At 41.5% G+C, this 17,462-nt stretch overlaps 1 protein-coding gene across 4 annotated transcripts; it reads left to right on the forward strand.

Annotated features, from left to right (window-relative positions):
- The first annotated feature begins 6,144 nt into the window (after positions 1 to 6,144).
- LOC147895985 (pentatricopeptide repeat-containing protein At2g13600-like) lies at positions 6,145 to 9,466 on the forward strand. 4 transcript variants are annotated; one of them, XM_087382683.1, is made up of 5 exons: positions 6,145 to 6,433; positions 6,544 to 6,620; positions 6,704 to 6,900; positions 7,039 to 7,763; positions 8,004 to 9,466. In XM_087382683.1, exons 1-5 carry the CDS (start codon positions 6,394 to 6,396, stop codon positions 8,813 to 8,815), a joined length of 1,851 nt encoding a protein of 616 aa, XP_087238809.1. In that variant the 5' UTR covers positions 6,145 to 6,393; the 3' UTR covers positions 8,816 to 9,466. The 4 variants fall into 4 exon arrangements, with proteins under 4 accessions (XP_087238809.1, XP_087238808.1, XP_087238807.1 ...); XM_087382682.1 differs by having other exon boundaries at positions 7,039 to 7,562; positions 7,701 to 9,466; XM_087382681.1 differs by having other exon boundaries at positions 7,039 to 9,466.
- The last annotated feature ends 7,996 nt before the right edge of the window (positions 9,467 to 17,462 follow it).

A 17,462-nucleotide genomic window follows, 5' to 3' on the forward strand; every position in this document is an offset into this window, starting at 1 on the left:
GAAAAAAAATTTGTCATTGGGAAAAACTCTCTTTAAAGGTCGGTATGGGGAAAAACACTTTCTATAAAACGTCGGTATAGGAAAGTGTCTCAAAGTCATTATATAACAACCTTTTACAAGTCTAGTAAAGGTCGCTATATACCCACCATTTACAAGTCTAGTAAAGGTTGCTATATACCCACCTTTTACAAGTCTAGTAAAGGTCGCTATATACCCACCATTTACAAGTCTGGTAAAGGTCGGTATATACCCACCTTTTTAAACCCGCCGTACGTATCAATGATTAGTACACCGCACATGCCAAACATCAGTGCGTAACCATCAGAACAAGACCCCTGTGTAGTAGTGACTAAAATAGCTTCAAAATAGGAGTATATTTTCCTTGATTTAGAAATATAATAACTCCAATAACCAGCGTGGTAATTTAGAACTATAATAACTCCAATAACTAGCATATAGCCCATTTTTAAGCCGGATGGAAATACTTTTTTTTTTCCATTATTGAGAGATTGACCTCACCATGCAACCAATGTACTATTATTTGAGGTAGGAAAAAGGATTTAATTTTGGACCCATTATAATGTAGATCCATTCTTGACATGAATTTTATGGGGTTGATTTTATGCTTTCTCCCATTTTTGCTCATTTTTTAATATAGGCTACGAGCTCTTTGACTAATTCAATGCCATGTAAAAAAACCTTTTATTGGAAAAGGTACAACCATTCTTGACCATAATTGTCAGAAAGGTGTGTGTGTGTGTGTGTGTGTGTATGTGTGTAAAAGAATCCTTTTCATTAGAATTGGCTAGAAAGTGTATCCATTTTTTACCTTGATTGTCAAAAAGGTATATAGGTCATGTGTCATTCGACCTATAGCATAGAAAAAAAATTATTTTTATACATGGGAAAAAAAACCCAATCCTTCCTTACCATAATTGCCAAGAAGGGGTGTGTGTGTGTGTGTGTACCTGCCCTTAATCCATGGTGGGCACAACACCATAATTGGAGTGATGGTAGACAGCCCAAGAGGGAAGAGCCTACCATTCTCCACAACCATATAAATTTCTTCACATAGAATCATGCCTTCAAGGAGTTCAACCAATTCTGGTACTTTAATTAGTGTGCCAGGAAACTCCGAGGACATTAGGAAATGTCATATGAAATGTAATAATTTTTTCCTTTTGAAACCATTGTTGGTCATAAAACTGACCACTTCTAAAATAGCCATAATAGCTTTGGCATTACGGAATAGGAAAGATTTGGGAAAGGATCATTTTGTAGGCTTGGCCGATAGGTCTACATGCACACACACACACACACACACACTTACTTTTTTTTGTGGAATACACACACACACACACAAAGTCACTCACTCACTCAGTCACTTACTCAAAATAAACTTAAATACAAATGAAAATAAGCTTAAATACATCTCAAATTTTTGCTATTAGAGAAAGATTTGATTAATTCAAACAAGATACTGAACATTGATCAACAAAACTTGTCATTACCAGAATTGCCAAAAAATGTTGCACCGCCAAAGTTTGAGAATCACTTTGGCTTGAAAGATGGCTCTCGGCTTATCTGTCTTGCTAAAGCTACATATGTTTGGTCAGATAGTAACCCTCTTGGCATGGATTTCACATAAGATTTTGTGCTCAGAAAAGAAAACTAGAGCCATTTTACATGCCTCTTGAAAGGCAAAAAGAGCTATCAATTTAATTTGCAAGCTGCCGTTGAAGTCCTCCATTGTCTCTTTCACTAATCAAGTGAGTGATACTCTTGCAACTAGAGGGTCAATGCTCTTTTGGTACTTCCTAATTTTATAGATTTCTTTCATTATTGACCTCTTGTGGCATCTACATCTAAGGTTTCCACCACCAAAACTAGCACCTCCACCTCCACTTCCAACTCCAACTCCACCTCTAGCTCCACTTGCATGACCTCTAGCTCCACCACCTTTTCTAGGTCTATTGTTTCTGTACTTTGGAATCATTGTTTTTAAATATTCTTCCCTAATTAGTCTTCTTGCTCAGGGAAAGTCTTGAGCATTGTTACCCCATGGCACTAGCGGTGGCTAAAATTTTTGCCTTATTTCTTGTGCTGAAAGAATCTTCAGTCATTTAGGTTTAGTGAGAGTTTAGCTCTTTATAGCCACGTTTATATTTGAAGCTTTATTATAGCAATGTTAGTTGCTAACTACCCATCGTTCTTAGAGGAAACGAGGAGGCAACTGCCGAAGATTTCCATGAAAGCCTCCTTTTACTCATTGGAGTTTGATGAACTACTTGGGCTAACTTTGTTTGCAAGCTTTATCCCTTACATTAGAGAACACAATTAAGCCATGATAGAAACACTCAAACATTTTACAAAGAGTGTTACTTCAAGTAACTCCACATCCATGCTATGCACTTTTGATATGTACCTCATGCTTGATGATGAGACTTTTCGATCCCTTGGGCTCCCCAGACATTCAATGAGCCATTTGTTGAATGACCTTGACCATGAGTGTAAATATTATGCTTCATCCATAATAGAGGTACATGATTATTATTTTTTAAACATTGAATTGAAAAAAATTTGTGGAGACAAACCTTACCATGGATTGAGTAATGTGTGATTCACCCCATATATCCACCATGGCTTTACTAAACTCTTTCACAAAGACATAATATAGTTGCACATCCTCATCATTTATGGAAGGTTTTCTCAAGATGTTAACTAAGTTACCTAATGCTTTCCAAACACATGCTCTCAAATTTATCACATTTGGGTTAGCTTTCAAATTTGTCGTACACTCATATAATGCTTTCAAAACCTTCCAATGCATATTTCATCAATTTTTCCCATGATTGGACAAAAACCTTTGTGCCTTTACATCGCCCATGGACACTTATCAAGGAAGGTTTCCTATTTATCCTGAGACTTATGTGTCTTTATAGAGCTTCACATTCCCTACATGTAGTCCCATGCTTGATAGAAGAGCTTCAACCCTTGGAATTTATGATGCATCTCTCTCTTCAGGTTTCCTGGTCCATACATACAAGATGTACAAAATCAAGTAACTTATCGATGAGATGCATCTCGGCATGCAACACACGAAAATGTATTCTTTGTAATGGGATGTTAGAATTGCATCTTATTTTTATCAATATCATCTCTATTGGGTGCAACTTCCAACTCATCACTCCATTAGTCCACTCATACTGTATTTGTATTTTAGCGACATCATCTACCATCTGAATTTCTTAGCACATCTTTACCATTTTCATTATTTTTCCATTTTTTTTCTTCCCTTCTCATTTCCCTCTATGTTGTCATGTATTCATGTCCCTACTCAGTCGCACTTATTGTGAGTACATGTGTTGCATTTGCACTTGTCTCCACTCCAAACATTCACTTTGTACATTTTAACGTTTCCTAACATGTGCCACTCAATTTTATAATACCCAAACTCCTTCCATATGAAGAAACTCTCCATTGGTTTGGGCATCTATGAAACTTGGAATTAGTGATGTATGGAAAGACCCACTTCAAAATGTTCTTTCTGATTGAACACTAAATTCTTATTGACCTTCCATATTTTTTGCAGCTTGAAGGGCTTTGTTCGTAAGTATAACGCTCACCCTCTCTAGTTTGTGGCCTTTCACAATCTTACACTCATCCAAATTTATAACAAACATAAGCTTCTCTCTATAATCTAAAAATTATAAAATCCAAATTATTAACAAAGACCTAGACTATAGCTCAAGTAAACAAGAGAAATGTCACTCCATGCTTTCATGTTGTAAAATTCCATTGTTGTAGTTTGGATCTTGTCTACATCCACAAAGACATTATCAAACTCTGTATACGCAAAGGTGCTTGGTCTTTGCTTTGTCCCCTCGGTAGCTTATCCGCCTTTCTTTTATGTGTCAAGGCCTTTTGACTTCCAAAATCATTGTTCCTAATATGTGGAAAAATCCACCTAATAAATCTTGGAAAGCTGAATTTGTTTTCTTTCCTACTAATCTAACATATTTTGGCATCGAAGACAAAGGGTTCTTCCTTGCTAATCTAATAATTTTGGTCTCAAAAATAAAGGATTCCTTAAACCTTCACCTATAAGTGCATTTACAAAAACATCATGAACAGCACCACATGTGTGAACAACTTCTCATGGATCTACCATGTTTCTCAAATCAAGTTCAACCTCTTAAAATATTTGAATGTCACAATGCCCATCTATGAGGACCTCTACGAATGGAAATGAATTGTCTCTTCTTGATTACATGCTTAACAGCATACAATTTTTCAGATGCTTCTCTTCCAACTACCTCATTCATAAAATTCCTACAAAAAGCTCCCAAAAAGAACGATGATGAGACAAGGGAAATATAATAGTTAATTTGTAAGGCTTGCATGAAATGCTTCCGGATTAGAAAATAGTTAGAATTACATACCATGTAGCTTGCACCCTGCACTTCCTTGCTCCACCACCATATGCCAAGCTCTCCATTGCTTGCAAAGCCTTGGTCCTATGCTTGTAACCGAGAGGGGTTCTTTTTAGTTTGCCCAATTTCCTAGTTAATGTAAAAATCGCTTGCTTGAGGGATCAAGTTTATTTCAACAAATTTGTTTTGTTAATAATCAATATTGTAATTGCCTCTTGTGACATTTCTTTAGCCTAACAAATTTTTGGGTCTCAATTTTAGAATGCAAATTGTTTGTTAAGAATAGAACATGCTATTTGTTCTTGGGTTAGCTCTTCATGATATTTCAAATAGTATCTCTAAGCTTTTCAAATTCTCCTTTCATCAAAGACATGTGAGCCTTTGCAAATCAGGCTTTTACACTAGTATGAACAATGTGTTTGCAATAACGAAGTAATCCTTGAAGCCCATCTTCTACTTATTGAATCAAAATTGACACTTTTTTTAGATATGGGATGATCACCTATCAAAGGATCCATTGGATAAAGTCCATAAACACTCTATACATCAACATGTGTAGCTCCTTGCTATAGCACTTGGTTTAATGTTTCTTTGTCGATAATCTTGTGGCCATTGCATTAACAAGTGTAGCATACTCATGTGCAAGTTCAACGTGTAAGGTGATTTTTTGGTAAGATATTCAAAAGGAGCCATAAGAGGATTTGGAAAATTGATTTGAAGATGGGAAGAAGGAATAAGATTCATGGAAGCAACAAAGGTTTGAGATTTGAACATAGCAATATGGTGAGAAGAAGAAGGATTTAGGGGTTAGAATGAGATTTGGGTACATAGGAATGGTTTGGGGGAAGGTTTGGAAGGATTTCAAGCAATGTTTCACACTTTTGATAATGTTGAAAGTTTTGGGGGGAGTGGCAACCGCGTGATAGTTTTTGGAATGGGGGACACCTTGGTGGGAAAAGAGTGGTACCTTTTTGTGGGTAGGAGGCCCATGCAAGTGGGAGAGGGAGGTGCACTTTTGAGGCATAGTTGGGAACACTAAAGACTACGGGATGCACTTTTTAAGGGGCAATGGGATCTCCTATATGCCATGTTAGTTCTTAATCCCTTCTCCGCATCCACTCCTTATGAGGCCCTTCTTGAGTCCAAATCTCCAGCTACTAGCACACCACAAAGGAACATTAGTTTTGTTTTATATTTAGTAGCCAATTTTTATGTGTGAGGCACTTACACCCACCAGGCATCTCATGGAGAACTCTTTGGACTCCCTACTCCGTAAACTAACGAGAGAGCGGAGAACATTAGTGGCTTCCCATGTGTTATGTTGCACATTTTTTCATCCAATTACCATCCTGATATGTATCTAGATGAATCCAAGATCATGCCCAAATCATGCTCTAAAAATACAACACAAAGTGGAGTATCAATCTCATGAGATAATCATTCATAACCATAAACTCCTTACAATCTTCAAGCTACCCAAACTCACCCTCTAAAAACACAACAAGAGAGTGTTTCAATCTCATGAAAGTCATTAACACAACGAGTGTGGAGTTTCAATCTCATGAAAGTCATTCATAAGGTTGAAAACCATGAACTCCTTACTATCCTAACCCTCCAAAACGCTCTGGAGTATCAATATCATGGTAGTCATGCATAAGGTTGAAAACCATAAACTCCTTATAATCCTCACCCTAGTTGGGCGAGGAATCATATCAAAGACATACACTATGGAAGAGAGGAGAGCATTTGAAGTTGTAGCAAGGCTTGCGAGACCCATATCATATCACCCACATTCGACCCTGCGTTCTGGGCTCCTCTCCTCTTTGGCATCTCTAGATTTTGAAATGATTTTGGTACCTTTGAAGATGTTGGCCAAGAATTCTTCGCTCAGAGCTCTCTTGTTTCGGGACATTGCCCCCTTTCCCTTATAGAACCCCAACCTTCTCTACAATCGGGAAGCATGGCAGCTTGCATTCTACGTGTCCAGAGCTTCCAGCAACGTATGGAGAAGGGCGCCCCTTGAATTAATCAAATCAATCTTTCTTCTTATCTAGCTCCAGGATCCTTAGTTACTGCGTCCTTATGAGCTTCCCTTGGTTTTGGCCTGCAGATGAGATCATGGAAAGACAAAGATCATGCCAGAAGCTTCAGCAGCCTTCAAAATGGCCGGACAACACGGATAGCAAGGTGAATGTATGTTGCTTAGATTTTGAGCGTTTTGGAGTTGGCTTCACTTGTAATTCCTCAAATGAGGATGCTGGTTGTGACAGGGAAGTTCAAGATACCCAAACTATTTGCATAATCCCCATATAGAGCCCCTGCGGATTGGTGGCTGGTGGAGCCCCCCTTCTCTGGAAAAAGAATTGAGAGTTGCAAATGTGGGAACAGATTTTGATCTCAGATTAAATGCAGCGAACGTACAAGATCATGGTGAGAATTATGGAGCTTCCACTGCGGACTGCTTCAGGTGTTCATTTAGCAACAGCTTTTGACCGTCCAAATTTCCATGTCATTGTACTGGAAATTTGGGGTCGTTTGGTGCTGATTTTGTCAATACGGCTTTACTAGTTTTTCCCTTTGTGGCTGATTTTCTTATTATATGCAGAATGGCAGGGGACGATGCTTCTATTGGCTCGTCTGTACCTTTTGTAGGATTGATTAGTTTATGTGAAGAGGGACGGTTAAGTGAGGCACTTCAATCTGTTAACTGTGTTCAAGAGCAAGGGGTTTATGTATCCAACAATGTCTTGGTGCGTCTTCTACAGAGATGCGTTCATGAAAACGATTCATCCGCAGGCTGGGAGATATACTGCATTATAGTGAGAAGTGGGTTTGAGTCAGATACCTTCCTGGGTAGTTATCTGATCCGCATGTTTGCGTCATTTGAAAGTTTGTTGGAAGCGAATCATGTATTTGAAAATTTGTCAAATCCAAATGTCTTTTCATGGAGTGCAATTATTTCAGCTCACGCCAATCTTGGACAGAATGAGCAAGCCATTAAACTATATCACCGGATGCAACTGTCGAATGTGGAACCAGATGGACATGTGTTTGTTGAAGTTCTCAAAGCGTGCTCCAATATGCTAGACATGGAGCAGGGCAGGTGGATTCATGGCCACGTCATTAGAAGTGGGTTGGAGTTGGATGTATTCATTGTCAGTATGCTCATTGACATGTATGCCAAATGTGGCAGCATTGAGTATGCTTGCATAGTCTTTCACAGATTACCAAAGCGAAATGTTGTGACATGGAGTGTGTTGATTGCAGCATATGTTCAGCATGATCTTGCTCAAAAGGCCCTCCAACTGTTTCAGTTAATGGGAGAAAAGGGTATGGAACCAGATCAGGTCACGTTTGTTTGTATCTTGAAAGCTTGTTCTAGCATGGCAGCTTTGGAGCAGGGGAAGCAAATTCACACTCATATTATTAAAAGCGGATTTGAGCCAGATCTATTTGTTGGCAGTGCCTTGATTGACATGTATGCCAAGTGTGGGGGCCTTCAAGATGCTCTCTTTTTGTTTCATAGGTTACCAAAACGGAACATTGTCACGTGGAGTGCATTGATTGCAGGTTGTGCTGAGCATGGATATGGGCAGGAGGCTCTCCAAATTTTCAGACAAATGCAACAGGAGGGTTTGGAGCCAAATGGAGTCACCTTTATCTGCATTCTAAAGGCGTGCTCCTGCATAGCAGCCTTACAGCAGGGCAGGGAGATCCACGCACAGATTATAGAAAGTGGGTTTACATCAGATCTTATTGTTGGCAACACCCTCGTTGACATGTATGTCAAATGTGGAAGCCTCACTGAGGCACAGACTGTGTTTGACAATTTGCCTGAGCGCAATGTTGTCACATGGAGTGCCTTGATTGCAGGTTATGGACAGCTTAGCAATTATACCCTGGCTTTACAACATTTTGAGGATATGAAGAGAGCAGGCTTGAAGCCTGATTCTGTGACGTTTGTGTGTCTTCTTTCAGCATGCAGTCATACAGGCTTAGTAGGAGAGGCTTGTTTTCACTTCAGGATGATGGTAGAATACTTTGGCATTAAACCAAGGGTTGAACATTATAACTCTATGGTTGACCTTTTTGGACATGCAGGATGTTTAAGCGAAGCACAAGACTTGATTGAAAGTATACCATTCAAAGATAATATTGTGGGATGGACATCCTTGCTCAGTTCATGCAGGAGACATGGAAATGTGAACCTAGGAAGATGGTGTTTTAAGCAGTTCATGAAAATTGATCAGCAAGACTCTTCTGGATATGTGCTTATGTCAAGCATCTATGCAGATGCTGGCATGCAGGAGGATGCAGACAAAATAGATCAGCAGAGGAGATCTGCAAATGGTTGCAAAAAGCCTGCAAAGGCGTTCATTTAGGTTGAGAATAAGGTCCATAGTTTTGTTGTGGGAGACAATGCACCCATAGAGTGATGTCATAAACGCTAAGCTGAAGAGATAAAGTATACATATGAGTGTGAAAGCCTACGAGCCACATTCTAATCTAGTTCTCCCTGTGCTTGTGAATGAAGAAGATGCCCTTTGTGTTCACTCTGAGACGTTGGCCATAGCCTTCGGGCTTATTTCTACACACCAAGGGACAACTATCTGTCTAGCAAAGAACCTTCGAATTGTGCTGATTGCCATATTGCCACCAAATTAATATCTAAAATTGAAATGAGGGAAATCATAGTAACAGATACATACCGTATACATCACTTTCAAAATGGTAGCTGTTCTTGCAAAGACTATTGCTTGTACAATGGTTAAAATAGGACTTCAAAAGATCAGGAGTTGAGATGGAGTCCAGAAAGAACTGTGATGCTAGAGCAATACGAAGTTTCGAACTCTGAGAAGTTTTTTTCATTTCATCTTCCCTAGCAGCCAAAGGAAAAAATGCAAAGCATACAGAAAGTGTATGCGAGCCCTTTATAACCACTTTGAAGGTTTTATTGGCTTTGGGTTTATCTCTACACCTCGGGGTAGAGCTATCCTTCTGGCACAATAATAATGATGTGTTTATTCCCATACTGTCACCACCAGGGTGGCCAAGAAAAGCGCACTAATATTATATAAATGGATCATATTGCACACATCCTTTTCATGTTAGTGTCTTCTTGTAAAGGGTATCAATACTGAATGGATAGCCTCCACAAGATCCGCATGTCTAATGCGTGCAAGATTGTTCTCATGTTAAGCCTTTTGGACACGTACAAGGCCCTATTTGAACTACAGGAGGGGCCAGGTCATTACCTCCAACATGGACCCCTCTTGTTAATAGATAAGGATGGGGGAGTGATGGCTTCTTTTGTAAATCCCAAGCATTTCACTTCAATACTATACAAATCCATGGTCATACATGGACTATCCAAAGGTACACCATGCCACTCATGCTTTTTTTTGTCGGGGTGGGGATTTCTATCCTTGATCCTCCCGCTATTGACTTGAACAAGGCACAGGTGGATGGAGCACGATAAGGGGGGCTCTTGCAAGGTGACCCATGTCCTATGTCAGCCATGAGTAGTCTAAGCTTCGCATGGGTTGACTAGGGTCCCATCAAGAGACTGTGTCCTTGGAACATATCGGAGATCTATCATTGTTTCCTCGGCTCCTCTCTGTGGATGTACTCATGGGTGATGTGGAGTAGCTTCGCATCAAGATGCCACAATGTTAGTACTTGGATGAGGCGGGTGTTGGTGAGGCCTATGTCTAATCGCTTGTTGACCTAGCATATGTGAAAGCCACGGTCTCAATCTTGGCATCTTTCAATCGTATTTTCTTCTGTAAAGAAGTCTATGATCTCATATTGATGAGCCCATGATTCGTGATAGGTCATGAGTCTAGACCTAAGTTGTATGGTGCCATGCACAAAGAGTGTGGCATATCTCTAACCTAGGTAGTCAATGACTATACATCTCTATATCTGTGGGTGACAAGGCCATGTACCTCTCTCGGATACTATCTAAGACACTATACCAAAACTTGCTTCTTAGTCTCTACCTCGTGTGTGTCTCAAAGAGTGCAAAGTCTCGACCTTTATGATGTTGCATGGCTATAAACTCTAGTCCTACCCGAGTTTCTCATGGTGATATGTATCACATTTGAGAGATGGATTCATAGGACTTGGATGCATATCTTTCATTCTCTTGGATTTTATTTCAAAGATCTTCAAGCGACTAGTTTGCTTTCAACATTTGCTAAAATAGCATTTTTATAAGATGATATGTTTATCATTTTGCTCATGCATGAGAACATCATTTTTATAAGGTGATACCACTATCGTTTAATATGCTCATCATCCCGTTCTAGGGTATCCACAAACCCATTGTTCTCTTGAGTAGAGGATGCAAAAACTACATGAAGCTCCATTTTTTAAATCATGTATCGAATTTTGGTAGTCACAAGGCAGCAATAAGTATAACCTACTTTTCTATATATCTTTACTTACTATATTTACACATGTTGATTTGTGTGTAGGTTTTCTTTCGGTGGAATCTCAAGGACGTAGAACATCAAGTTCAATTCAAGGTTCATCTAAAAGACAGCTTTCATCTTTTAGTGTGGACCTCATCTGTTGTTTAATGTTTGGCTTAGTTTAAACAATAAAGGCTAGTGCATGTGGTGGACGTCTTGCTAAGAGGGTTGGAAAAGCAGGTCTCTTTGAAGCCCCATTTTGGATGAGCACTAGCGCACTTCAAAACGGGGCTCCAAAGAGTTGTGGCCACTTCTACCTGAGGGGACCACTGATTGTTCCTACTTGGGCCTCAAACATGGGGATCCAAAGAGTCCCAGTCTAAGGCCACTTTGACTCGAAGGGACCCCATATTGTTCCCCATTGGGCCTCAACCATAGGAGCTATGGGGATGGAAGAGGGTGGAAAAATGGGGTTCTCTGAAGCCCATTTTGGATGGGTGCTAGCACACATCAAAACCCACTCTAAAGAGTCCTATTTTGAGGCGACTTTGACTTGCATAGACCCTAGATTTCCCCCCCTTGGGCCTCGAACATAGGGTCTACGAGACTTCAAAAAGAATCATTTTGAGGCCACTTTGACTCGAGGAGACCCTACATTGTTCCCCCTTGGGCCTCGAACACAAGGGCTATGGAGATCAAAGGGGGTGGAAAATAGGGGCTCACATCAAAACAATGCTTGAAAGCGACTCGTTTTTAGGCCACGTCAACCCAAGTGGACCCTAGATTGTTCTCTATTGGACCTCGAACATAGGGGCTATGGGGCTCTGAAGAGCATCGTTTTGAGGCAACTTTGGCTTGAGGAGACCCTACATTGTTCCTCCTTGGGCAACAAACACAGGGTCTATGGGGATCGAAAGGGGTGGAAAATAGGGGCTCTTCAAAGCTCATTTTGGAGATGTGCTAGCGCACATCAAAATCGGGCTCTAAAGAGTCACGTTTTGAGGCTGGGTGTGCATTAGTGCGCATCAAAATGGGGATCCAAAGAGTCCCATTTTGAAGTCAATTTGACTCGAGGGGACCTTGGATTATTCCTCCTTGGGCCTCATGTTGGAGTAGCATGGAGACCAAATGGAGGGAGCAAGATGATGAAAAGGGAGAGAGTTTATTCATGAGAGTTATGCCCAATATATAGGCATAAGTTACATCTAGTAGTGACATCATATGTGAACTCAGGAGAGCATCTAGATCCAGAAATCTCTCAATCAAGTCCATGATTCTCTCAATCACACCTACTCTCACACACTCCTAGCATAGGACTCCTAGCCCTTAGGCACACACCCATACATTAATTTGTCCTTCTTTCCCCCCCACAAATTGATGACCTCATCCCTCAACACTAGTACATGGGATGCTCCATGGCTTGCCCACCATCATGTGGCAACACACATGGCCCCAACCTGTGACTCACTCCTAGGATCCTTGGTTTACAACTAGGAGATAGACAATGACTATGCATGGGAATACCCATGGGTCCTACAAAGTAAAACTCAAACAAATGCCTAACAGTCATTGAAGGGGGACATCCTAGGGTAGAGAACCCTTATTGACCATACAACTTTGAAGATGTGGGGAAATATCCCCCTTTGATGGCATATCTTGTCCTTTTCCTCCTCTTCCAAGCTACCATAGTGTGAGGTACATTGTCGTTGGAGAGGTTCTTGGTGTAGCCCCTCTTGTAACTCCTTTGCCCTTTGATACCTTCTCCCTTATTGAGGTATGCTACCAAATGAGTAGCTTCAAGCAAGTTGACTTCAAGTACATGATCACATGCATCACATATGCCTTCACATAAATCACATATGAAGAGGGTCTTACCACTTGTTAGTAAAACAAGGGCAGTGTCTACTCTTGTACATAGAAGCTCATGAATGTATGGCAAAATATAGTCAACCAAATGCAAGTACATTTCATACATCATGAAAGATACTGAAACCATAACTAAGGCATCTTCAAAATAAGAATCATAATGGTTGTAGTTGAAACCTTTGTTCCAATCATATCCTTTGGAAACCATCATGCAAGTCATGATATATTCTTCCTTCATGTAAGCTCTAGTCATAGTCAAACCAAACTAGTCTTCAACCTTCCAATGCTGACAGTCAGAGATCAGTTTGACTGAGATTCAGTTAACACATATAGTCAAACTTTGACTATCCCTTCCAAAAGTTTACAGACTTTACCTTCTGAACTGAGGATCACAAAACCTGGCGGTTGTTCCACGTATACCTCCTCCTTGAGATCTCCATTCATAAAGGCAAATTTTACATGCATCTGAAACACACGCTAACTTCCCTCGGCTGCTAAAGCCAAAACACTGCGAATTGTGGTTAGTTGAGTTGTGGGGGAAAATTGATTGAAGATGGAAGATGGTGACTTTTGCAGAGACACAATGTCAGGTTGTAGAGCAGCGCGTTTTATAGATCCACCATTGAGAAGCAATGCCCTAGAGTAAGGAAGCTTCAACTAAGAGGATAGCAGCAATGGTGAAGCAGATCTCATGGATGAAGCCCTCAAAGGTCAGCCAAGAAGAGGAGAAGAAGATGAAGGAGAAGATGAAGAAGATGGAGGTGATGACATGTGGCACACATGGGTAGAAGCTCAAGGAGGATCATACAAGCTCTGATACCACTTGTTGGAGTAGCATGGAGACTAGATGGAGAGAGCAAGATGATGAAAAGGGAGAGAGTTTATTCATGAGAGATATGCCCAATCTATAGGCACAAGTTACATCCAGTAGTGACATCATATGTGAGCTCAGTAGAGCATCTAGATCCACAATCCTAGCCCTTACGCACACACCCATAAATCAATTTGTCCTTCACCTCAAACATAGGGGCTACAAAAATCCAAAGAGTCCCATTTTGAGGCTAGTTCAACCCTAGGGGATCTCGGATTGTTCCCTCTTGGGCCTCGAAAACAGGGGCTATGTGGATGGAAGAGGGTGGGAAAATATAGCTCTCCAAAGCCCATTTTGGATGTGCACAACTGCACATCAAAATGGGGCTCCAAAGAGTCCCATTTTGAGGTCATGTCAATTGTAGGGGACCTTCGCTTGGGCCTCAAACAGAGGAGCTACAGACTCCAAAGAGTTACGTTTTGAGGCCACTTTGAGTTGAGGGAACCTTGCATTGTTCCCAATTGGGCCTCAAACATAAGGGCTATGGGGCAAAACAAGATCATTAAAGCTTATTTTGGATGTGCGGTAGAACACATCAAAACAGGCCGCTTTGAAGTGTCCCATTTTGAGGCTCATCGACCCAAGTTGACCCGGGATTATTTTCCCTTGGGCCTCAAACACAGGGGCTACAAGGCCAAAGAGTCCTATTTTGAGGCCACTTTCAATCCGAGGAGACTCTACAATGTTCCCCTTTGGGCCTCGAATATAGGGGCTATGAGATAGATCCAAAAATAAAAAATGGTATCGAGGGGAATACCCCCTCTACTTGCTACAATAGGAGGTGAACAACCACGTTCAAATAACTTCCTCCTGGTACCTTAACACCACCCACTTCTCCTTTGGTTCTTCCACGATCACTTGCAGAAGCACGTTCACACAAAACACTAGTTCTTGGAAGGTTTCAATCCTCCTTGTCAACAAGCGCAATGGATTTCTAGACTCCAAAATGGGTTCTTAATACTCTCTCCTCTACAACCTAGGAAGAGAGTTCTTTGAACGCAACCTTCTCATATCTAATGACACTTGAGCTTCAAGTCCTCCTCCCAATGGCTACCTAGTCAATTCTTATATCTAGAGCATTCTCCACCTCTTCTAAAAAGTGTCATTTCTATTGGTAGCACTACATCTAGTGTGTCCTTGAATTGTTGGTAGCATTGCATCCAACGTATTCTTGGCCCTCCCTTGCATCCCAATAGCCCCTATAATTGAGGTCTAAGGAGGAACAATTTGAGGTCTCGTCGAGCCTATTGAAGTGGCCTCAAAATGGGACTTTCAGAGCCTTGTTTTGATGTGCTCTAGTGCACATCCAAAATGGGGTTTGGAGAGCCCCTATTTCATAGTGCCTTGAGGACCAAGTGGAACGATGTTGGGTCTACTTAACCCAAAGTGGTCTCAAAATGGAACTCTTTGAAACCCCATACCCCCTTTGCTTAAAGCCCAAGTGGGAAAAATTTGCAATCCCTTTAGGTTGAAGTGGCCTCAAAATGAGGACTCTTTGGAGCCCTTATTTGATGCAAGCTAGTGCACATCCAAAATGGGCTTCAAAGAGCCCCATTTTACCACCCCCTTTTGACCTCGTAGCCCTTATGTTCATGGCCCCAAGCAGAACAATGTAGAGTCCCCTCACGCCAAGTGGTCCCAAAAGAATGAGACTCTTTGGAGCCTCCCAGCCCTCATGTTTGAGGCCCTATGGGGAACAACCCAAGGTCCCCTTGGGTTGAAGTAGGCTCAAAACAATACTCTTCAAAGCCTCATTTTGATGTGTGCTAGTGCACCTCCAAAACAGGCATCGAAGAGTCCCAATTTGCCAACCCCTTCAATCCTTATAGCCCCTATTTGAGGCCCAAGGGGGCACAATGTACGGTCCCCTCGAGTCTAAGTGGCCTCAAAAAAGGATTCTTCTATGCCCCATAGCCCCTATGTTTAAGGCCCAATGGGAAATGATCTAGGATCCCCAAGTGGACTCAAAATGGTACTCTTTGAACCCTCGTTTTGATGTGTGCTAGTGCACTTCCAAAATGGGCTTCATAGCCCTTCCAAAATGGGCTTCATAGGCCATTTTGGATGTGTACTAGCCCCTATGTTCAAGGCCTGAGGGGGAACAATATAGGGTCACCTCGGGTCAAAGTACCCTCAAAACAAGACTCTTATCAACCCCATATCCCCTGTGTTTGAGGCCAAAGGGGGAGCCATCTGAAGTCCCCTTGGGCCAAAGTAGCATAAAATGGGACTCTTTGGAGCCTCGTTTTGATGTGCGCTAGCACACATCCAAAACAAGCTTCAAAAAAGCCCTTTTTTCCACCCACTTTCATTCCCATAGCCCCTGTGTTTGAGGCCCAAGGGGGAATAATCTAGGGTTGGGAGAGTACCTATTTTCCACACTATTTGATCCCTGTAGTAGCCCCTATGCTTGAGGTCCAAGGGGAAATCATTCAAGGTCCTCTCAAGTCGAAGTGGCCAAAAGACAAGACTCTTCAGATCCATGTATCCATAACATTCAAGGACCAAGGGGGAACAATCTGGGGCCCGCTCAAGTCAAAGTGGCCTTAAAAAGGGACTCTTTGAAGTCTCGTGTTGATGTGTGGTAGCGCACATCCAAAACAGGATTTGGAGTGATCCACTTTTCCACTCCCTTCCATCCTCGTAGCCTTTGTGTTTGATGCCAAAGGGGGAACAATCTAGGGTCCCCTCAGGTGGAAGTGGCCTTAGAATGGAGCAAGTGGCCTCAAAATCGGCCTCCTTGGTCCCCTATAGCCCTTGTGTTTGAGGCCCAAGGGGGAACGATCCTGGATACCCTTAGGTTGAAGTGCCCTACAAATGGGCTTTAGAGAGCCCCAGTTTTCCACTCCGTTTCCTCCTTGTAGCACCTTTGTTTATAGGCCCAAATGGGAACAATTTGGGGTCCCCTTAGGTCAACATGGCCTCAAAATGGGACCCTTCCAAGCCCCATAGCCCTTGTGTTTGGCGCCCAAGGGAAAATAATATGAGGTCCTCTTGGGTCAAAGTGGCCTCAAAACATGACTCTTCATAGCCCCGTTTTGATGTGAACTAGTGCATATCCAAAATGGGCTTTGGAGAGCCCCATTTTTTAACCCTCTTCTATCCCTATAGCGCATATATTTAAGGCCCAAGGGGAACAATCTAGGGTCCCCTCGGATTGAAGTGGCCTCAAAATGGGACTCTTAGAGGCCTCTTTTTTATATGTGCTAGTGCACATCAAAACGGGCTTTGGAGAACCCCTATTTTCCACACCCTTTGATCTTGTTTTCATTGTTTGGATCTAACAGCTTTCCTGTACAGATGATGGAGGAAGCTTAAAGATGTATTGAGCACAAAGATGTAGATGAGGAAAATGAGGCCTATAAAGAGAAGTTACTTGTGCAGTACAAGAAACAAGAGAATGACAAGTACTTGGTGCGAAGAGTTTGTGATGAGATTTGTGATGATGCACCCCCATGGCTACTTGATACATTGCAAACTATGATAAAATTGCCCCAAAAAAAAAAGAGAGTGAAAATGAAGCCGACACTCATTCTAAGCCCACATGTGGTAGTGCCTCTGAGAGCTCCTACTTTGTCAATTTAGACTGGTGTACAAATGGATTTTTATCCAAATATAGCCCCATACATTGCAAAAATATGTAGTAAGGGTGCTTGCATGCCATGTAACAATCAAGACGTTGTGCCCTCCTAGAGAAATCTTCATGTGTACATGAAGGAAAGACACAAAAAGTGACAATGTATTCTAGGCCTCTTAATTGTGACCCTCTTGTGGACACAGCAAACTCTACATGATCTCTTCTTCCAACAACTTTGACAGTTAGTACATCACATTCCATGATCATAGAGGAGTCCATACAGCTTTTCATTTCTTTTC

Source organism: Dipteris shenzhenensis, chromosome 12 (genome assembly GCF_047967505.1).
Source record: "Dipteris shenzhenensis isolate YYH24624 ecotype China chromosome 12, Dip_SZ_1.0, whole genome shotgun sequence".
Lineage (NCBI taxonomy): Eukaryota > Viridiplantae > Streptophyta > Polypodiopsida > Gleicheniales > Dipteridaceae > Dipteris > Dipteris shenzhenensis.